The sequence below is a fragment of the Radiomyces spectabilis genome (genome assembly GCF_025331425.1).
Source record: "Radiomyces spectabilis strain NRRL 2753 chromosome Unknown BYT42scaffold_5, whole genome shotgun sequence".
Classification (NCBI taxonomy): Eukaryota; Fungi; Mucoromycota; class Mucoromycetes; order Mucorales; family Radiomycetaceae; genus Radiomyces; species Radiomyces spectabilis.
In genome coordinates this window covers 1,879,086-1,900,691 of record NW_026251930.1, presented here as the reverse complement: position 1 = coordinate 1,900,691, position 21,606 = coordinate 1,879,086, and the positions used below count along the sequence as shown (strand labels likewise).

The 21,606-nt window shown below is 46.7% G+C and overlaps 8 protein-coding genes across 8 annotated transcripts; 2 read left to right on the top strand and 6 right to left on the bottom strand.

Annotated features, from left to right (window-relative positions):
• Positions 1–121: 121 nt before the first annotated feature.
• Positions 122–3,528, top strand: BYT42DRAFT_514039 (6-phosphofructokinase). The gene is made up of 4 exons (XM_051565189.1): positions 122–485; positions 653–1,004; positions 1,079–1,146; positions 1,237–3,528. Exons 1-4 carry the CDS (start codon positions 183–185, stop codon positions 3,358–3,360), a joined length of 2,847 nt encoding a protein of 948 aa, XP_051424841.1. The 5' UTR covers positions 122–182; the 3' UTR covers positions 3,361–3,528.
• A 96-nt stretch (positions 3,529–3,624) lies between these two features.
• Positions 3,625–4,216, bottom strand: BYT42DRAFT_613329 (ribosomal L27 protein-domain-containing protein; the record flags this gene model as incomplete). The annotated part of the gene is made up of 3 exons (XM_051571723.1): positions 3,625–3,810; positions 3,879–4,039; positions 4,123–4,216. The coding sequence occupies 3 exons, from the start codon at positions 4,214–4,216 to the stop codon at positions 3,625–3,627; spliced, it is 441 nt and encodes a 146-aa protein (XP_051424840.1).
• Positions 4,217–4,653: 437 nt separating this feature from the next.
• BYT42DRAFT_566948 (mitochondrial carrier domain-containing protein) lies at positions 4,654–6,355 on the bottom strand. The gene is made up of 4 exons (XM_051568043.1): positions 6,030–6,355; positions 5,779–5,931; positions 4,919–5,683; positions 4,654–4,846 (listed from the first exon to the last, which is right to left on the bottom strand). The coding sequence occupies exons 1-4, from the start codon at positions 6,153–6,155 to the stop codon at positions 4,817–4,819; spliced, it is 1,074 nt and encodes a 357-aa protein (XP_051424839.1). The 5' UTR covers positions 6,156–6,355; the 3' UTR covers positions 4,654–4,816.
• A 743-nt stretch (positions 6,356–7,098) lies between these two features.
• Positions 7,099–7,812, top strand: BYT42DRAFT_566942 (signal recognition particle, SRP14 subunit). Its single transcript, XM_051568042.1, has 4 exons — positions 7,099–7,154; positions 7,225–7,297; positions 7,359–7,507; positions 7,567–7,812. Exons 1-4 carry the CDS (start codon positions 7,131–7,133, stop codon positions 7,678–7,680), a joined length of 360 nt encoding a protein of 119 aa, XP_051424838.1. The 5' UTR covers positions 7,099–7,130; the 3' UTR covers positions 7,681–7,812.
• BYT42DRAFT_566939 (ribosomal L28e protein family-domain-containing protein) lies at positions 7,791–9,662 on the bottom strand. Its single transcript, XM_051568041.1, has 7 exons — positions 9,585–9,662; positions 9,413–9,522; positions 9,229–9,332; positions 8,973–9,085; positions 8,627–8,900; positions 8,396–8,566; positions 7,791–8,336 (listed from the first exon to the last, which is right to left on the bottom strand). Exons 1-7 carry the CDS (start codon positions 9,644–9,646, stop codon positions 8,226–8,228), a joined length of 945 nt encoding a protein of 314 aa, XP_051424837.1. The 5' UTR covers positions 9,647–9,662; the 3' UTR covers positions 7,791–8,225.
• A 245-nt stretch (positions 9,663–9,907) lies between these two features.
• BYT42DRAFT_309361 (uncharacterized protein) lies at positions 9,908–14,191 on the bottom strand. The gene is made up of 2 exons (XM_051562962.1): positions 13,583–14,191; positions 9,908–13,496 (listed from the first exon to the last, which is right to left on the bottom strand). The coding sequence occupies exons 1-2, from the start codon at positions 14,031–14,033 to the stop codon at positions 10,036–10,038; spliced, it is 3,912 nt and encodes a 1,303-aa protein (XP_051424836.1). The 5' UTR covers positions 14,034–14,191; the 3' UTR covers positions 9,908–10,035.
• A 147-nt stretch (positions 14,192–14,338) lies between these two features.
• BYT42DRAFT_309371 (uncharacterized protein) lies at positions 14,339–15,016 on the bottom strand. The gene is made up of 2 exons (XM_051562963.1): positions 14,678–15,016; positions 14,339–14,598 (listed from the first exon to the last, which is right to left on the bottom strand). The coding sequence occupies exons 1-2, from the start codon at positions 14,950–14,952 to the stop codon at positions 14,421–14,423; spliced, it is 453 nt and encodes a 150-aa protein (XP_051424835.1). The 5' UTR covers positions 14,953–15,016; the 3' UTR covers positions 14,339–14,420.
• A 4,008-nt stretch (positions 15,017–19,024) lies between these two features.
• Positions 19,025–20,128, bottom strand: BYT42DRAFT_309243 (uncharacterized protein). Its single transcript, XM_051562961.1, has 5 exons — positions 19,876–20,128; positions 19,715–19,824; positions 19,604–19,666; positions 19,253–19,486; positions 19,025–19,174 (listed from the first exon to the last, which is right to left on the bottom strand). Exons 2-5 carry the CDS (start codon positions 19,819–19,821, stop codon positions 19,123–19,125), a joined length of 456 nt encoding a protein of 151 aa, XP_051424834.1. The 5' UTR covers positions 19,822–19,824; positions 19,876–20,128; the 3' UTR covers positions 19,025–19,122.
• Between the last annotated feature and the right edge of the window lie 1,478 nt (positions 20,129–21,606).

Here is a 21,606-nt window from a genome sequence, read left to right as displayed (position 1 = left end):
TTTGGAATCGCAAGCATTCCATCGATCCCATGGAAATAAAGCGAAACGGGGTCAACAGGACCGAGCCGGACGCCCTTTTTTTTTTGTGAACGGGAAAAAAAAGGCAAAAATGTCGGGGTTTCCTTTCCTTTTTCATGTTTCTGTCTTCTTTACGTTCGAGAAAAGAATAGCTTGGTACAGCCATGAGGAAAATCAGTCAAGGATTGTCGCATTTTCTGCTTAATGCGACCAACACCGAGCAGTTTGTAAAGACCGCTCAGTTCTACAAAGCGCTCGGATTCCAGGAAATTCTCGGTCAGAACGACAATGCCATCACGTCGGAAAAAGTGTGGTTGAAACTGCATGCCGAAGAAAGCTCACTAACTTCGGACGTGACTATTAAGCTTGTCATCGATACTTCGGCTGTTCAACGAGAACAACCTCCTCAGGATGTGGACTGGGCACTACACACCAGTGGCATGGTCTTGACCGTGACAGATATTGATGTAAGCAGATTTTTTTTGTATTACTGGGAAGGGTCTTCTTTTTTTTTTTTATCGATGAGCGGGGAAAGAAAAGGATGAGTGCTTTAGATACAGCCAGAGATAATGGAATGTACGGGAGAAACAAGACCGAGAAAAAAAAGCCTCACCAAGAGAATTGTATATCATAGACGATCAAAGGCCAATTAAAGGAACAAGGAGTGTTATTCCAAGATCAATCATCCACTTCTGCCAACGATCGAATCCAATTGATCGAACTCTATGCTTTGGATCCACTCAATAACATGATTGTCTTTGCCAATAAACCGGCCTTCCCGAGCCTCTTGGATAAGCACGATATTCTGAGTCAAGGCGCCCCTACTGCTGTGAAAGCCGCTTCCCAACCCAGCCCTAAGCGCAAGAAAATTGCCGTGCTTACTTCCGGTGGTGATGCCCCCGGTATGAATCCCGCCGTACGCGCCGTCGTGCGTTATGGTATTTCAAAGGGTTGCGAAGTATTTGCCGTTTACGAAGGTTATCAAGGTAAAAATATAAAAAAGAGAAAAATGTGGCCTAGAGACAACATCAAAAAAACCTGACCATCACTTGATTTTTAGGTCTCGTGGATGGCGGAGAACGCATTCGGAAGATGGACTGGAAGAGCGTGCGAGGATGGTTGGCCGTGGTATGTAATCATTTGTCATGTCGGGGTAGAGTAAAAAGTAATATAGAGGATTGACTCATGTGGATAATTTTTTTTTGTGGTGTTTCAAAGGGTGGCACCACCATTGGTACGGCGCGCTGCATGCCTTTCAAGAAAAGAGAAGGTCGTCTTCAAGCTGCCCAAAACCTCGTATCCAACGGTATCGATTCGCTCATCGTATGTGGCGGTGACGGTTCCTTAACAGGTGCCGACGTGTTCCGTTCGGAATGGCCAGGCCTAATTAATGAGCTAAAAGAATCCGGACGTATTACTGCCGAACAAGCCAACACGTACCAGCATTTAACCATCGTAGGCTTGGTGGGCTCAATCGATAATGATATGTCCAGCACAGATATCACCATTGGAGCTGTAACTTCTCTCCATCGTATCTGTGAAAGTGTGGATTCCATCGGTACCACGGCCTTGTCGCATTCACGTGCCTTTGTCGTTGAAGTCATGGGCCGACATTGTGGTTGGCTGGCATTGATGGCCGGTATCGCTACAGGCGCTGATTTCGTCTTTATTCCCGAACGTCCGCCTACCAGTGATGATTGGGAATCCGTCATGTGCTCGGTTGCACAACGCCATCGTCAGCTCGGCAAAAGAAAAACCGTCATCATCGTCGCCGAAGGCGCCATTGACAGATCGCTTAAACCCATCAAGGCTGAATACATCAAGGATATTCTAAGCGACCGACTTGGTCTGGACACACGTGTGACGACCTTGGGTCACACCCAGCGCGGTGGTTCGCCTGCTGCATTTGACCGTATTCTTGCCACCATTCAAGGTGTGGAAGCTGTGGAAGCCGTTCTTCGATCCACCCCCGACACTCCTTCACCGCTGATCGGTATGAGCAACAACCACGTCACGACGGGTCCCTTGATGAAAGCCGTCGAACTGACCCACGACGTTGCCAAAGCCATCAGCGAAAAAGACTTTGCTCGCGCCATGGAATTGCGCGATCCTCAATTTTCCGAAGAATTCGACGCTTATTCCGCCAGCACCATTCTCGATGATCATTCCATGATTTTACCAGAACACCAACAGATGCGTCTGGCTGTCATCCATGTGGGCGCACCTGCCGGCGGTATGAATGCAGCTACACGAACGGCTGTGCGTTATGGATTGAATCGCGGTCATACAATGCTCGGCATTTACAATGGTTTCCCCGGCTTGGTGCGTGGTTCTGTGGAGGAAATGAGTTGGATCAAGGTCGATGGCTGGACCTCGCGAGGCGGTTCGGAGCTCGGTACCAATCGTGCCGTACCCGGTGAATCTGTCGACATGGGCATGGTGGCTTACCAACTCCAACAAAACAACATTCAAGGCTTGATGATAATTGGTGGATTTGAAGCATTCACAGCGCTTCGAAATTTGGAAGAAGCACGCGACAAATATCCCTCTTTGTGCATCCCTATATGCCACTTGCCAGCTACCGTCTCGAACAATGTCCCCGGTACCGATTATTCGCTCGGTTCCGATACATCCCTGAACGCTATTACCGACGCCTGCGATTCCATTCTCCAGTCGGCACGATCGTCTCGTCGACGTGTATTCGTTGTGGAGGTGCAAGGTGGTCGATCAGGCTATCTTGCTGTGGAAGCCGGTATTGCTACGGGCGCCAACACCATTTACATCCCCGAGGAAGGCCTTTCCTTGGCTCGCTTGCAGTCGGATGTGCGCCATTTGATGGCTCTGTACTTGGATGATGACGCCGATCGATCCGAAGGTCGTATTGTCCTGAGAAACGAAACAGTCAGCAAGACTTACACCACCGACGTGATCAGTTCCATCCTCAAGGACGAAGGTCATGCTCTTTTCGATTCACGTACGGCCGTCTTGGGTCATCTCCAACAAGGCAACACGCCGTCTCCCATGGACCGTATTCGTGCTACACGTTTGGCGATGCGCTGTGTATGCTTTTTGGAAAAGCATGCACTGGCCGTTCTCGATAATGCCTACCGAAATGGTACGCCCATTCCTGTTGAACTTACCAAAGACGTGGAATCGGCCGCCGTAATTGGTTTGTCCGGTAATCAAGTCACTCATCGCTCGGTGCCCAGTCTGTTGCCTGTCACCGATCTCAAGAACCGCAAACCCAAAGATGCGTGGTGGTATGAACATCGTCCGTTGGTGGATCTTTTATCAGGCCGTGGTCTCTTCACAAAACAAGCTCAAGAATTGTTATCTGAATAAGTTAATCCGTCTATTTTTCTCTTGAATAGCTCTCCCTCTTTCATAGTTGCAATATTAAAACTTTTTCTCCTGTAAAAAAAAACCAACAACCATGTCCATTGCCAAAAAAAAAGAAGAAGCATCCGCTAAAACAGACTTCCAACGTAAATAAAAAGGCTGAAATCCCATCCTCCGAACTTTTTTTTAAAGGGTCTAGTTTCAAAATGAATCAATAAAAGGCAATTGTATATGTATACATAATCTATTCACAAGCATAATCTCTGTTTATAAGGTTGTCAGGTCGACAAGGTCGAAACGTCTAGGTTTAGGCTGATCGGGAGGAATAGGTAGTGTATCGTTTCGGTCAAAGACAACACCGACTAAACGACGCTTGGGTTGTTGAGGATCTTTGTAGAATCGAACGTAACCCGATTCAAGAGCAAAAAGAGTATGATCTTTACCCATGCCGACCTGTCAACGGAGCCACTGCCAGTGAGTTTTGTGTTTTTTAATTTCTACATTACAGAGATTTGCCTTACATTATCACCTGGATGGAATTTGGTTCCTCTTTGTCGAACAATAATATTGCCAGGAATGACTTCCTGACCACCAAACATTTTTACTCCCAATCGTCGACCAGCGGAATCTCTGCCGTTACGTGAAGAACCGCCGGATTTCTTTGATGCCCAACGAACTTGTTCTGCACAACCGATTAAATTTGTAAGTAAAAAAGGCCCAATTGACAGCTATTGTCGAATTTTATAAGGCACTCTTGCAATTTACCTGTGAGAGGATTCAGTCGTGCCAAGGGACTAATGGAATGGCTGTGGTGGAGAATCTTGGTAGTGCCAATAAGAGAACGGTTGAGCAGGGACATGGCGGTGGTTCTTTTAAAACAGGCACTCGAAAAAACAGAATTAAAGATCGAAGGGCAACACCACCAGGCCCACAGTGACTGCTTTCTTTAACTGTGGCGTTCATTTTTGGGCCTGGCAATTCCTAATTTTGAAACGAGAGTTGATACGGCACAGGTCACAAAAAAAATTGGTATGACGATGGTGACCTTGATATTCAATTGGAGGTCGTTCAAGTTGAAAGAGCTATTAATATGGCTTCATTCACTGCCTTATGATATGCTTCTGCCAGCTTAGCAGAGCTAGCATCATTTAGAGATGAAAAAGAGGCAACCACATAGAGCAATACCGTGGATCCACTAGCAAGTCATCTAAAGACCAAGTTTGAAGATTCTACTATGGTGTGAAGCGAGTCATTATACGACATAATAAAGAAGGGACTTTAGAAAACAACGAATGAATGGCATTCATTAAGATTGTCACAAAAATGATTTTGATTAGTAAAAATACAAGAATGAGAAAGAATTGGGTGTAAAAGAAAGAGATTGCAAAAGTGTATACAGAAAAAGAAAAAGAGAAATGTTGCAAGTTCTATGACATGGATATAAATGGAATTCTTTGTTCTATGCACCAAAATGTCGGGAAAGTAATTCCTGTAGATGAAAAAAAGAAAGATGAATACGGAGATTCTCCAGAATATCAAGCACGCAAAGGTTCACACTTACATAAGTTAAGAAGATGATGGCGCTGCTGGGCGCACTGCGAGCCACTGTGATACCACAGCCACGGTAAAAGGCGGGAATGCCACCGCCGACATAGATGCTTCGAGCAGTTTGCATGAATGACTGTCGCGCTCGCTTGCCGGCTGATAACAGTTCTTCATCAGTTTGCATTTGCGACTTGATCACATCCACAGGGAAAAAGGAGAAATTGTACGCCATGCCTCCCAACGCACCACCCAACATTAATTGACCCGGGCTCAGATCCTTTTTCGTAATGGTTTCACCCGTACGACGTTGATGTTGACGCATGAAAAAATCACAAGTATATTCATACATGCCGAACCAAAAAGCACCTCCTCCGGTTTCACGAATCAATGTAGCCAGGTAACCACGATAAAATCCACTGAAACCGTGTTGTCGGATCGTGTGTGCAATCACATGGAAAGGTCCCGTATATCGAATGGGTTGCCCCGCTGTGGCTGCTGATGTGGATGATGCAGTGGAGGGGGTGCCGATCTGTACCTGTAATTTACATTTGACCAATTCGACCGGTGTGAGAACGAAAGACGCCAGCGCTCCTGATGCTGCACCGGCAACGACCAATTGGTTCATACTGAGAGCCGGTAAATCTTCCTGGTTCATGGATTCCCATTCATCGATTTGTTGCGGGGTTGCCGAATAATTACGAATTAAACGTTGTACTTGACGATATCCGACAAACAAAGCCGCATTCTCAACCATCGATCCAATAAGCGGAGATGATAAGCCCTAAAACAACGCATGCGGGGAAAAAAGGAAAAAAAGCGAAACCGTTGCCAAAATTTTAGAATCAACACTTATCCGTTCCAACATTATCTACTTACCCTGTAAAGACTCTTGAATCCTTCTTGTTGAAGTGTTACTTTGACACAGTTGAGAGGCCCTGAGTAATACGGGCGATCAAGCGGTTGCGTCTGGAGTCGAACTTTGACGGTATCAAAAGGGTACTCGACAAATTTACCCACCATACCCGCCACCTAAAGAAGACCCATTCGTTTTAAGTATATCATGCTCGGGTCCCTCAATAGACCATATGCTTTAAAGCAGTCAAGTTAAAAAGTGGCGTATGACTTACGGAGCCAAAAAGAAGATCGTCCAACTGACGTCGAAGATTGCTTTTCGGTTCGTTGGTGATGGCTGGGATGGCCGGCGAGCCGATAATGGTGTCTTCCCGTAAATGAGTCGGCGCTGAAGTTTCCATAGTCAAACTCGTAGTGGCAGGGTGGGGAGGCCTTGGAAAGGGCTTCTGTATGCACTCAAGATAATGTGGGCCCAGAGGCAAAAAGGGAAAAATATGAATGTTCGCCCAGCCCTGGGTTCACCGATTCACTGGAAACAGTCACGATACGATACAACTTTGTCATACTGACCAATTTTTCTGATATGGAAAAAACGGGAGCCGCGGATCCCGATCGATGTTGTTTGTGTTTATTGTAGATAAAACAAACTGATAGGCGAATTTCCCGTTATGGTCCCAATCACGTCTCTTGTGGACTGCAACAAATGAATGAGTGGTGCGTTTTTATAATTCACTCGATCAATGCCAAAGCCCAAGAAGGCCTTGGTCTCTTAAAGGGCATATAGGAACACGGTGAAGGGAGGGACTGGAAACCCACGCCAGATCCATGTTTTATTGCAGACTTTTAAGCTGGTTGGCCTCGCTGCAAGATTCGTTGTTGAATCCAAGACGAACACACTGCATATATAAAAGAGACATGGAGGACTACCATGATATCAAAAGGCCATCCTTGGGCAATTACAACTTTTTGTCATCCATGGATGGAGGATTTTCGTATCGTTCTATTTACGTTGCTTTCCTTGAACCGCAGTGATTCTACCTAACGCAACGCTTCTGGTATCAGAATAGCCAGTAGGCTGGTCAAGCGCACCTTTGACAATATGTATAAATTGTGGTGTCTTGCATATGTCATCAAGAAAAAGAGCGAGACAGCCTTGGCGGTTAGAGCAAAGCAGACCAGACCAAAAGGTTGGAATCAGCTATGTGGCCTGTTACTTTCGTCGCGAAAGAGCGATGATTTAGAGTGATGATTTTCTACAGGGAAGCAGCGAAACGAAAAAGTCGGAGTTTGAACGGCAAATTTTTGTCAACGCTTTCGTTGCAAGTGTGGAAAAGGAACGTTGAGGCTCGTAATTCACTGCAGCCATTTTATTACACATGAAGGAATTAGATCCCGTCACTGTGAGTCAAGCATATCAAGGTGTTACAAAAATAAATGTTTCCGTTATTCTAACGATATTACCATTTGCAGTTCACAGTGGAATTAGGCCGATTCTATGAAGCGACTCGCGGGTCTGGTGCGGTTTCTGTGACGATGAAACGAAGTAATAAGAATTGGCAGAGTTCAACGAACGTTTCGTTACTAGATATTAACTCATCTATCAGTGACCGCGCATAGATTGACTCGAGCGAAAAAAATATCCAAGATGGTCCCAAAGTCGGCCGACAAAGTATTAGAAACCAAAGTAGATGAGGACGTACAATACCCAACCCTTGTACGAGCCACCTACAAAGATAAAAAGATCAGTACCATGGTAAGTGTGTGCCGAAGTTTTTCGGAAAGATACGATGCTCATGTTTTTTTATCCTAAAGGTATCGCCAGACGATTTTGAAAAGTTCCAAAATGCTTACAGTACCGTTATCAGAGCCTACATGGATGCATTGAAGAAGAAAACCCGAACAAAGAAGGCCAAAAAGACAAAATAAATCTTGTATAGCAACTCATGATTTTATCATTCACGACTCGCAATCGCTACACTACTTTTTAAGTATTGAATATATTAAATAGCCTTGAGTAGTGGCGCTGCCATCCATATCAAAGGAATAACAGGAGCAGTGTGTCCAGACTGGGAACAGTCAACCGTTTTAGATTTGTTCATAGGGCCCTGTGCCCATCCTCTTCAAAACCTCGCTCATTGACCGTTAGCAACGTACATTCCAAGAGGTTAATATTTTTTGGTTCGCATGCAGAGAAAAAAAAGCAGCAACGATTGCCTTGTGAAAGTACAAGTATTTCGAAATGTATTGTCAAAAAAAGTCTACTGTAAATTAGAAAATCAGCATAAAGATAAAAAAGAATGATTTGCTTATGAAGATGAAAAAGTTTGCTGTGATAGCTATCTGTGTGCGTGGTTGGTTTTTTTTTTTGTGCCTTTTTTTTGTTCTTCTTTATATGTATCGCATGGGCAGAATGGGTGATGTAGGAGAGTAAGAAAAAAAGACAAAAAGGAAGAAAGAATAGGGTATCAATGTCACAATTGCAATGCTCCCTCGTTTTCTTGCTCGTATTCCACCTCCACATGAGCACCCTTCCTCTTGCGTTTCGTGTCCTTGGGCGCTGCCCGTGACTTTCGTTTCTTAGCCTATCCAATTCATTCAGTACTCTATCCTGCAAGGGTCCATTCCCATTATTTTGGCTTACCAAAGTTGTTTCCTCATCATCGCTTTCATCTACTTGATCATCTGCTTCCTCCAAACCGTCCAATAGCGCATCGGCGTCCTCTTCTTCCTCATCTTCCATCTCGTATTCAAAACCGTTCTCCATATCCTCAAGATCGGATTCTTCGAAATCAGATACGAATTCAATGTCATTCTATTATAAGGAATTAGCACGTTTTTGCACAGAGAGTAAAAAAATAAATAGCGTGCATACCTCGTCTTCTTCCTCATCTTCATATTCGAGTTCGTTTTCATCCTCTTCCTCGGATTCTTCATCGACGGCACCTTCAATATCTTGATCCAAAATCTTTTGCCAAATCTCATTATTCACGTTCAAAGGCGCGTCACCGTAAGCCTTGTTCTTTAATCGTTCGATCAATTCCTTTTCAATTGATTTCTCCAATCGTGCTGCCGCTTCGGCCTTTCGTTCGCGGTTGGCTTCACGTCGATCCAACTTCTTCTTAATGCCGATAAGCTGGGGTCTGTCACTATAAGTCATTGCATCGGAACATCGTGAGTAATCGATAAAACGAGGGTTGGCAATGGCTGTAACTACTTACGCTTCTTTCAGCTTGAGTTTACGCATACGGATCAAATATTGCGTGATCTTGGTCAAACGTTGTTTGCATTTGTGTTGTAAAAAGTTGGGCCAGTACTGCAGTTCCTTATCGATCTGTGTGGCAATGACAATGTTAGCTTCTCTTTGTTGATGACCAAGTTCCCCGTCAATCCGGGTAAAGATCGCTCGATCACTCCATGGTCCACATCAAGTGCAACAGTGAGTCCCGGCTTTTGCTCTTCCCGTCCTCCAGTTACCTGTGCCAGAGCTTCCGCATAATTCTTTGACAGCTTCTTTTTTTCCCACATCTTGGCAGGCGAATGGGCTCGTTCGGGAGTCTTCATGTACAAGTAAACGATACCTTTACGGGTGCAAACAAAAGGAACGGTTAAATCGCTACTGAGGCACGGGCTACCAAGAAGAGCGAAGCAAAATAAATACCTTTGTGTTCACGAATGGTGGCATATTTACTGTTCGCTAAAGGACACGATTGACGATTGCAAAGACCCGTGACATTGTATCCATTACGGCAAAACGTGCCGGTTGGTGTACTACAAAAGCGCATTAGCACAGTGTTTGCCGCATTCATTTTGCCCATTGCTAAACTACTCACCGAACTTTGTAAGAACAGAACTGCTGGTTGATCACCTGCCAAATAACTTCGTCTGATTGCATAGCAGATGCCTGTTACGATGCTTGAAAAAAATCGAGATTTTTTTTCGGCCAGCTTCTAATGGGCCAAAAAAATGTGCCCGGGACTGCTTATCCTTGGCACAAGCCTTCCTCCCAGTCACATAAATTCATTTTACTGCAACACTACCCAATCAGCCTTTCGCTATTCATTCGCGGTTGCTGATTGGATATTGCAGTTACGGGAGAATGATAAGGCAAAAAAACAAAAAACTTGGAGACAATAGGTGTAAAGATAGTAAGGCATACTTTTTTGATGCGAACTTCATATTACATTTACAAGAGGCATTACGAAAAAATATTACGGTAGTGTAGACTGTACAGAATAAAGAAGACGAACTAGAAAGCGTTTGAATGCAATCATGGAACGGTTTTCACGCCCCAAACCAGGTTTCCCAACTCTTCTTTGGCGTGTTCACGGCGGTTTCTTCGCTGTTGAGCAAATCGGCCACTTTAGTGACAGAAGGAGTGGCAGATGAAGATGCGGGAGGGCGAGGTTCTGTCGGTGCTGGTGGAGGCGGTGGTTGGAAAGCATGAAAAGTAGGTCGATTATACTCGGGATACTGTGGCGACTCGCCAGGTGTCATGGCCATAGGATGGGGTTGAGGAGGAGCCAAGGTAGTGAAATAGCTGTCTTGTGGAGCAGTGACACAAGGCGCCGACTGAGGCGTCTGTCGCTCCAACTGAGGGGAAGAAAATGGGAAACTGTCAAGTGCAGGAAGTTCTTTGCGTGGTCCGTGAATCGACGACTCAAACGACGTGCCCATGGGAGGTAGCGTGGTTAAAGTACCTCTTCGCTGACGTTCTTCGTACCGCTGTGCAATGTGAGCGAGTCCCATTTTTTCTTCATTATTCGCATAGAAATTGCGTACTTGAATGGCCGTCTTTGATTTCATCGCATCGGCAATTTTATCCCAATCGCGACCGTGCATCTCCAACAACCGAACAAATTCGCCCTTCTCGGAAACAGACCAATAGGAAGAATAGGAAGTTCGCTTGCCATCAAATCCCGGAGACGACGCTATCCGATGCTTCGCCTTCCGTACATTGGATTTGCTCGCTATCTCCTGTTCACTCCACGAAGAAGCACCAGGGTCGGCTCCACCGTCCGCCTTGCCAGAGGCCGATCGTACTCTGCGTCGTCGAGCCGCGGTGGAGGCACCGCCACCACTATCCACACCAGGTCCTGCTAGTGTTTCTACCTGCACAGTGGGAGTGCTGGGTCCACGTTCGCTAGGGGTAACCGAACCACTTCCCATTTGGAACAATCCCACCAAAGCCGCCGCCGCATCTTCCTCATCGGCCTTCAACTGCTGCCCCTGTATGCTTGCTTGCGCTTTAATGTCGGACACAATTGAAGATTCCGCCGACTCCTCGTCAAACACATTAGGACCAAATTTACGTTTGTAGTTGTGATAAAAGTTACGACACTGATCCTCGGTCTTTGTACTGACGATGGCAGCCACTTGGGTAAAGTTTCGACCATGAATCTTGAACGCTTCAACGGCCACGTCCTTATCCTTCTCCGTCCAACGCGCGGTCGCCGTGGGCCCCGATCGATCGCCCGTCATCTCTTGATCTTCCATAAATGACGGCCGTGGTGGTGCCAAGGTTTCCTCCACTTTGGCTACCTCGCTGGTGGTTGCCGACTTGGCCGAGGCCGCGACGGAACCACGAGGCGATCTTCCTTTACGTCTTCCAGGACGTTTACGTTCCGTCACAGGCTCTGCCGTGTCCGTATCGGCAATACGAGCAATGGCAGTCGCGGCGGCGGCCATGACAGCCGAAGACGATTTATCCGAGTTGCGCGGCTTGTTTCTTCGACGATCTACTCCGGAACTCCACTCCGGGGTGCCAGCGGTCTCCATGCCATCAACGGCGTCGCCTGCTCTTCTTCTTTCGGTTTCTTTTTCTTTGGCTTTGCGTGACACCTGAGCTTCGCCGATATCCGTCATCAACGCCGAGCCTTTACTCTTGCCCTTTCTCACCGTCGAGTTGGAAGCACCGGTAGCACGTCGAACCGCCGCAGCTAATCGATCGCGGCGTTTGCCGGCTTTACCTCTTCGTCCCTTACTTAAAAGACTCTTGAAATCAATCTTTTTCTTCTTGCGGTAATAAAAAAGTACGCATTGCGGTGCTGTTTTTGTGCCAACCATGGCAGCAATATGGCCAAATTGCTTCGGATTCTGAATGTACCCTTCCATAAACGCCGTCATTTCCTGCTGCGTCCACACATCCCCTGTATCGGGTCCGGTATGGTAATAAGTCAATGGATCTTTGACCAAACCACTGCGGTCATTGTAGGTTCGCATCCGTGCCTTTGGATCCAAGATCATGGCAGGAATCGTAGCCGTTGTTTTAGCTGCACGAAGCTCCGGATTGCGCATGTCGGCGGATTCCAGCGACTGGATAATCTCCAGCAGTTCGGCTTCAGAGCGTGCAGCGTCCGAGGTCCAAGGCCCTTTGCCTGGCCCGCTGTAGGGAGTCGATGCGCCATCACCGCCTTCAAATCGTAACGCGTCGACATCGCTGTTGAAAATGACCCCATCCACCAACTCGTCCGTTTCTTCTTCTGCACGGCGACGCGAGGACGAACGATAGGTATATTTTTCGGCGCGTCGTTCGTGGTCTCGAATGCTATCCAAAGCAATATTCTTCTCTTTCCATCGTTCGTACAACGTCTTGTATTCCCTTTTCAGCATTCGTTCTTTACGTTTGAGACCCTTGTGCTGGTGAGCCAATGTATCGGCGATGGTGATACGGAGCTGGGCAAACTGTTCAATGTTTCTCTGAACTAGGGGACAATCACTAACAGAAGCATACAGTGGCCGACTCCATTGTTCTTCATCGGACCACACTGCTTGGTCATCTGGCTTTCCTTGCCATCCGCCCAACATACACGCGCTTTCTCTGGCCAACTGTCGATTGTTTTCCGTGATTTCTTCGCACAACAGTTGATCTTCGTCATTGTCTTCGTAAGCTCGCACCTGATCGATGAGCAGTTGCGGACGTTTGCGCATCAAAGGCGAAGTCTCTACCGGCTTCACCTCGGCGGCTACTTGGCCCTGTGAACTTTCTTGCATCGCCTGTAAAGCACGATGTTTGGCCTCTTCGGCTTCATGATGTTCGTCTTCTTTCGCTCCCGCCTCTGTCATTGTTTCGTCCATAATATCGCCTTTCTCCATTGCCGCTGGCTCAGGCTGTTTGCCAAGGTTTTCCAGCATATCCTCATACATGGTGATGTCCGTTTCAATTTGATCAATACGCTCGACGATTTGCTCCTGTGTCATGGTGGATGTGTCTTGTTGTTGTGGTTGCTGTATCAGAGACACGTTTTGTTTGTCTGGCTTGTCGATCGGAGCTTCGACCGGTTGGATAACGTTGGTCGCTGCTGCAGATTGCGTGACACCTTCCTGTTCTGTCACAGGCGTTTGAACAACGTTTTCGGTGGAAACGGGTGGCTGTAATACTTGTGCTGGCTGAGTCATCTCATTCTCCTTGGCAAAGGAAGCTTCGTCGGAGAATGGAGGTTGGTTTTCGGTAAGCTTTTGATCCACAGATGCAGGTGGTTCTGTTTTCATCATATCGGTGACGGAGTCGTTTGCCAAGGGGGCGGCGGAGTCTGGGATGCTATCTGTGGATGGCTGCGCGCCCGTCTCCTCATCGACCGTCTCTGGAGCATCTGAAATTTCACCGGGTTCGCCCATAGGGACATCTTCTGTTTTCTTATCTTCTGCTTTCATTTCTATATCTTCCACTACAGGCATCGATGACGGAGACTCTAAAGGCATTGCATCTTTCGCGGACTCTTCTTGTTTCACGATAATTCGTGCAACTACGGAAAAAATGATGTCATATTAATAAGCTTTCACGATGCAATCTCGCAGTAGTTTTTTTTTTTCCTTTTACTGTTGAACGTACCGGAGGATGGACCTCTCCCGTCTTCCTTTTCACCTTCTTTGCTGACATTGGGTCCTTCCTGGGTGACCGACTCTTTTTCATCCTTGGCAGTACTGACAGGAGTTTCACTGACGCTGCGAGATAATCTTGGTTCAATATATTCCCGATCACGGGGACGCGTGTCTTGACGTAGAGTCGGAACACTGGTACTGGGTGTAGGACCCCATGAGCGATCTGAGGGACGATTAGGCCGACCACGATAACGATCAAACTCCATAGAAGGGGATGCTCGTGGCATGGTCGATCGGTAAAAGTCGCGATCGCCTAATCGATCTCGTTCATGGTAGGCCATGGGGGGATTCACTGGTCCCGACAATTCACGGTCGCGATCACGATCGGGACGATAAGAGTCACCTCCAAAGGATGGAGAAGCATAGGATGGTAGCGAAGGAACTGAATCATAACGCAGCATTTCTCGTGAGGTGTAACTGTATATATTCAAGGTAAAAGCATGTCGGTATTCAGTTTATCGTTCACAACTCATACACACACACACACACACTTCCGGCCAGGAGGTTTTTTTTTTAACACATACACATCTCTTTCTCGTGGTCGTCTATCAATTTCCCTTCGTCTGTCATCATCGCGATACCGTCGTTCTCTTTCTCGATCACGATCTTTGTCCCTTCGATCCATGTAACGGGGAGGTGGAGTATAGGTATCGGCTCCAGTGCGTGGACCCAAGTCGTTGTCATCTTTACTTGCATCTTTCACCAGTCCATTCGTTGATGGGCTCGATTTTGGGTCGAATGGTCGCTGCCTATCAATATTGCCTGTAATGGATCCCAATTCCTGCTGATTAGTTTTCCCAAGTGATTTTCAATGACCATATTTCAGTATCGACGATGGTTCTACCTTCACTTCGGATATTCACAGGGTGTTTGGGATATTCACGAGAAGTGGTGGTGGAAGAAACTGGGGGATAGGGATGTAATGGCGAAGGATCGTGGCGGTAATAAGGAGCGTAACGAGTGTCTCTATGACAATGGTAGAATGGATTAGATTTCATCGATGTACAAGGTTGGTTGAAATATGATGGTGGGTAGAAAAGCTTACTTGTCTCGTGCTCGTGGCATATATCGGTCGTCTCTCGGCAATAAAAATGCTCTATCTCTTTCTCTGTCTCGTTCTCGATCCCGTAGATCTCTGTAATCTTCTGAAGGTGTGGGTGGACCACTTCTGCTGGGTCGATAACTGTAGGCATCATAACGAGAACCGTATCGGGGACCGTAACGGCCATCGCTGTAGGGCGGCGATCGTGAACGCGATCGTGAACGTGAGCGTGAGCGTGAAGGGGTGCCCCGTGACGAGGTTGAGCCAGCGACGCTCATAGGAAAAGGATAAAAAACAATGATAGCTTGTTTAGAAAAAAAAAAAAAAAGTTGAAAAATGTCAACGGTCGCCCAAAAACAGAATGTCCCAATCATTCCTTGGCATCCCCATGTGGACATGGACCGTGACTTGCCATTATCACGTGATTCCGTAGGCAGCATCCACCGTCACGGTGTGGAAGAAGCTAACTGTGAATCGCATTTCCTTTCGTACAGCAGCATCATGGACGACGAAGTGGGTCAGAAAAGAGCTACGGTTAATCACGATCAGCCAGACGTAGAAGAAGGGGCATCCTCAGAGATGCCAGCCATCAAGCGTCAAAAAGTAGAGAATACTGATCCGCCGGAAGCACCAGCGCATTGCGAAACAGACACGACAGCCGCAACACAAGGTATTGTGTCTGAATGGTAGACCATTTTTGTCAAGAGTTGATGTTTATCGTATTTCTTTATAGTCATGACGGATGCCACAGATAATATCAAAGAAGAAGGTGGGTCTGCTCTGCGTGGGTCAATGTGAATTAGCAAAATGTTGCATAACTGAAACTTGATTTGCCTCAGAAGCATCTATGACAAGCACTAATACAGCAGAGCCGAGTGAAGCGACAATAGAAAGCGAGAGACCCATGGAAGAGACAGATGCTTTGATTGATGCGGAAACTATTGTTCGCAAATTATCTTCAGCGGTCGAAGCTTCTTCCTCGTCTCCGGCGAAAGAGCATGAAAGGCCCGTCGCTAATAATGCTGTCCCTGATTCTTCATCTTTGGAGACACCCATGGACACATCAATAGAAACACAGCCAGTATACCCTACTTCGGAACCTTTGAACATGCGCATGTCTGTATCGGCCATTCTAAGTGAGCAGGGACGAGCACAGACCTACAACGGCAAACAAGAGTCCTCTTCGGCATTGTCGACCGCTTCCCTGTCTCCTGTGCCTACCGTACAGGAGCCTATTCCAGAAACGTTTCGAGGGCATAGCATGCCGCCCTTACCAAGTTCACGGATTCAGAATTCTTCGCCTGTAACTCAAGATCAGACACTCCCGATCAAACCTGAACTGAATACGGCAGAGCGATCATCCGGGTCACCCTTGACGGAACCAGCCGAATCCATCCCGACAAAGGCATCCCTCGATACATCGAACGGAACCATTACCAATGAACAGCTAGTAGCTGCATTAACGTCAATCTCTGTTCCGGAGAACGATGAAAATGACACGTCTTCCCCATCGATGGAATATGAAGCTGCAAGAATCGATCCCAAGCATGAAGCTGGAGCCTCTTTCCCACACCCATCGGAAACAAGCGCGACGACTGCTAATGCAACATCTACGCAACCTCCTGTCAGCACGAGTACCATGCCGACGGTTGCCACCGACGCTTCGTCCGAGACAACGCCAACGGTGAAAAGGACAGAGAACGCCAACCGATCCAAACTCTCTGTACCGAATTTAGCGGCTTTCACCAGTCTACCAGAAATTAGCGCGGCATTACGTCGATTGAGCAGCAGTGTAGGGTCAATGGAGGGCTCGCGATTTTCGCCCATGGGTACTTTGGCAACTGAAAAGGGCGACAGCTCGACCTCACGTCTCAGTGCGCGACCTGTGGCAACCACGGACGAAAAATCAACTGATCAAGCGTCACCGTCGGAGATTTTGGGAAATGCGCTCGCGGCTGTAGCTGCGAGTGCCAACGCAGGACGTTCAAATTCAACCTCGTCAACCGCCGCGGCTGCAGCGATTGGCAATTTGGCGGTGATCACGGCAAATATTAATAGCATTCTCCACGCGAGTTCGAATCTTGCGAACCCCCATCGGAACAGTGTGAGTTTCGATGACAAATCGGGAAGGTCCAATGGCACCGGAAGCCCCAGTATGGGACGACGAAAAAGTTCGGTGGCGAGTCTGGGCGGTCATCATCACCCGTTGCTGTCAATGCTTGATCAGGCGCTTTCACTCGGTGCTCGGGGTCAAGAAGATGGTCAGCGATCGGAAAATGCAAAGGGGGGTCGAGGCAGCATTGGCCAGGAGGCCATGGATGGGGTGATGCGAGCGGCGGCCGCGGCCATGTCTGGAAAACTGAATGATGCTTCCCTTAAAACGTCCATGGATCAACTGATGTATAACCGACGTAACAGCAGTCATTTGTTTAAAGCTGCGCCTTCCGGATCTCCTCACCGGCCACCTTTGGGGGAGATCAAAAAGAAACCCGAACTAATTATACGGAATGACCAAGTATGGAAAGCCGTTGAAGGCATGGAAGAGAGATCATTAGGTACGTTTTTGCATCTTTTTCATACATTATGTGCACTTAAAAAATTGTTGAATATCTAACCTGTACAAAATAGGTTTATACGATTACACGCCTAATCTCCTGTTACCAAATTTTGAAGACGCGATCAACGGGGTACTGGAAGTTCGAGTATCCGGAAAGCATTTAAGCTACAGTAATACACAACTACAAAAACGAGCGATCTGGGGAACGGATATATACACGGACGATTCCGACGTAGTAGCAAGTAAGTGAGCAAAAAGAACTAAGATTCAATGTGTGCGAATGTCGGAATACTGAGATATACAAGTGGCTATCCATTGTGGCAAGTACCGTCTTCCATTTGAAGAGAGTAATATAGAATTGGATGATCCGTTTGCGCTTGCTGTTGCTGGGCGAAGAGTGGAAGCGATGCGAGCATCCAAAAAATTGAAACACGGGAAGAGCAAAACGTCCGGAGCGGGCCAGACGGGGCTCGATCATGATCTCAAGATCCGCGTGCGGGTGTTACCGAAATTGCGCGGGTATGCAAGCTCTGTACGGCATCACATCAAATCACGACCATGGGGAGGCAACCATGATGGTGTGAGCTTGCATATCGATCATGTGGAAGTAATCAAGGTAAAATTTACTTTCCGCATGTAATCCACTAATGTAATTAACGCAAAACAACAGAGAGGCGAAGCTCCTTCTCGAGGCAGACGGTCATTAAAAGCTGGACTCAATGACTATGAAACCCGTCGAAGGCAAGCGTTGGGATTAGCAAATGCAAGCCCGGTTGTAGACCAAGGCCGCGGACTTGCAAGCGATTGGAGACGGATAGGACGGATACAAAAAAATCGGTCAATTCTACGATGAACAAGTGCGTGCTAATATAAATGAAAATAAATGTAAATTTGGTGACTAGAACTCGAAAAAAAAAAGATGAATGTTCACAACCCACCGGTCATCTTTTTGCGTCATTGGCTAGGATTGTTGTGAAATGAGAATCAACAATAGACAGAAAAAAACCATCTCCAACCGATTGCCATTGTCTATGGTATACTTCATCTTATAATTTTGTCCTGCAGCCCCGTAACATAGTCATGATTAATGGGGTACTAGTGACGCTTCTCTGTTTGTTCGAGATACGGCATCGTGGGTTGGTATACATTTGAGGGCAGAGAGGGGAGGTTTGGGAGGCGCCAAAGGAAAGAAAGAGAATAGTTCCAGCTGTTTCTGAGTGAACAGCCACTGCTGGATTGTATGTATTTGCGACTATTTGCAGACAGCCTAGGAAATCCCGTTCTGATACATGTGCATTTTTCGAAATAATCAAATCGTTATAAAAAGAATGATTTTATGTCAGGGACGAAAAAATAATTCAAAGTCCACCTGAAAGTTTAACTAGAGATTGCTGTAAAAGTCTGCATGACTTTTCCTCAGTGGCCAGTGCTATGCTCGTCGGAGGGCTTCTGGTCTGGAGTCTAGCTGACAGCAAGCTGCTTTGTAAGCATCCAATATACGGCGCATGTTGCGCCCAGCATTGACATCACGATTCCACATGACCACTTTAGTTGGAAATTGGGTGGATGAGACAGGGTACAACATTTACTTACGAGCGTTCTCGGTTCGGGATGAGACAAGAACGCAACCCATTTGATCGGTGCTGCACGTTGAAGGATGATCAATACACCCAAGGGAAGGAGAGGCAACACCATTTGTCAAAGGCGGCAATGATATTGGTGATGATGTTGACCTGCGCAAGGTAAAGTGGGGTCTGCTTCACTGACATCACCAGACCTCAACCCCATTGAGCACATCTGGCACCACATCAAGCTCAAATTGAGCTGTTATGATTGCCAAGCCAGTGAGGTCACCGAACTGTGGACTCGTGTGGTGGCAGTTGCACATGTCCTATTCAGGCATGATTGGTGTCGCTGGACGCGATAAAAAGCGGCATGATTGCCTAGTTGAAAAAAAAAATGTAGAAGGTAAGGGTTAAATACTGCATGTTCAGAAGCTCAACAAGACATCAACCGCGTACTTATAACCCACAAAGAATGCGAATGCCAAATTTGGTGCCGTTGGTATCTGATGCTCCCTTTGCCAGTCGTCCAAGGCGTCCCAAGTCCTTGTTACAAGATTGTGGTTGATTGCCTGCACCTCTGACTTGGCTATTCCGTACGCAATCGCTCGACTAAACGATGCACCGTTGATTACACTGATGATTGCGTCCGGCTTTTCCTCAGATAGTGCTTTTTCGTCGCTCACCAACGTCCTATTTACAGTAATGCTAATAAGTGCCTTACAGATTCTTTCTACTACTTACATACCATTCGACAATGATATCATTGCCAACATCTCGAATAAGGTTGCCAGCGACGCTTCCAAGTACCTTGTGATCGATTCGGTTTTCATTGGGCTACCGTCAAGATAATCATCGGGCAGTTTCTCGACCCTACGAACTAGTTAGATCCGTATTTCTTCACCTAGCGTATGAACTTACATGTTTCGAATTGAGAGAAGCGTCCGGTTGAAGGGGGTCATTGTGTCTCCGGTCATGAGCATCGTGATTGCCCGAGATGCGGGCAAACGCATGGATTCGTTTGCCATGCTCTACCAGCACATGTTAAATGTTCGTTGCATATAAACTATAGCCATATTTACCGATATACTGTAATGTCTTCAATTTTGTTTTTGGCTGCTTGAGGGAGCGTGTGCTGACCAATATCATGCTCTTGTAGTACACCCGCACGAAATCGGCTGCACGTCGCACGATCAATGTATTCATAAACATCGGAGTGGACGCGTCCCGGAGGGCAAGAATGTGCTGCGTCCACTCGTCAATCATCCATCAATGGGGCATGTCCTGCCAGGCGCTTTGCTGTTTGTTGAAAACAGATAAAATTGCTGCGCAATGTTCAGCTGTTCGAACGAGAGCGTTTCAATGGGCGCCTGAATAACAGCGCTCGGTGATGTATACGCTGGTATAGGTGATGTCGGTCCTTGTTGGTGCGAATGTTTTTCGAGCTCTTGGGGTATATTGGACAAGCGAAGCCGATGGTATTCCCATGTAACGTCCGCTCAAAAAATAACCCATCTGGATGCAAACAAAATCAGTAGAAACCCTCCTGTTCAGATATTGACCCGTTGACCTACCAATCGTTAAGTGATTGCTATGTCGATTACGGACGTGCGTGTCTCTTTTTCCTTTCGTTGAAAGAAACTCATCGCAATGCGAACAAGGTGCATGACCTTTTACGGTCTCCATAGTTGGCGAGACAATCAGGAGAAAATGAAAAAAAAGCCCAGCATTTGGTGCACTCCTGTGGGAATAACGGAACCAAATGTCACGACGTTTTGTGGTGGATCTGGAGACGCCGAAAACGAGGCCATCGGAAAGCAGAAACCCCAGGTCGAATTGTGGTCCTGGGGTTTGAATCTGCAAGAAAGTGTCGACAGGTACGCTCCAGTCGTTCGATAAGGGGCGATCCAGTGGGACATAGGCCTGGGTAACAACTTCCCCTTCGTAGTCACCAACAGTAAGAGTAATCCCTGGAGATGGGAGCCACGCCTGTGCAAAGAAGGAGCCACAGGAATATACAAGATTCACTCCGAAATCGAGTTGCGTTGAACCACCCCCCCCCCATTAGGACCTTCAAAATGATTGTGGCCGTAAAACCCAGCTTCAAAAAGGTTTCGATCTTGATTTCGACTTTTGCGGATTGTTGTCTGAAACGACGGTACACCTTTTTGTCCTTATGACATGGTAGTGTCCATAGTCGGCATCACCATTACGAATTCTTCGTTTTCCAGATGCTTGCAAGCGAACCAGATTCCACGGTCGTTCGATCGTTTGACACTGAGTACGGTTGAACTTCCGCCCGGTATCGTAGCAGCGTCGGCAGCTGAATGATATTCAAGTAGGGCACCGTTTTTAATTCACTTGCGCAAGCTTGTTGAAAGTCTTGACAGTAGCAACTGAAATGATGAAAGATGTTGGTCAAATTTGAGGGTAGTGAGAAAAAGGGGGATGTTGAATAAAAAAAAGGTATTTCTGAAAAAGAAGGGTTCTTTGTCTTCAGCGTCAGGCTCAGTTCTTAAGTCTGTGTCACATCAACAAGTGGTCACAACTGCTGACCAACCTGATTGAATGAAGCATAATGAATGACATTACAAATAACTCATCCCTCTTCCAAATGGCCTTTTGTTCTTTCAGTGAAATTATCCACTAGGTAGATGTCTACTTATCATTTAACATTACATAAAACGACCCATCATCGACAAAAAAGCATGCATAGATCATAGAACATAATGATCCATATCTCTTTTAGCCTCCCTTTTCTTTAGTTATTGCTAAGTGTCGTCTCAAGATATGGTTTATATCTTTCTCATTAC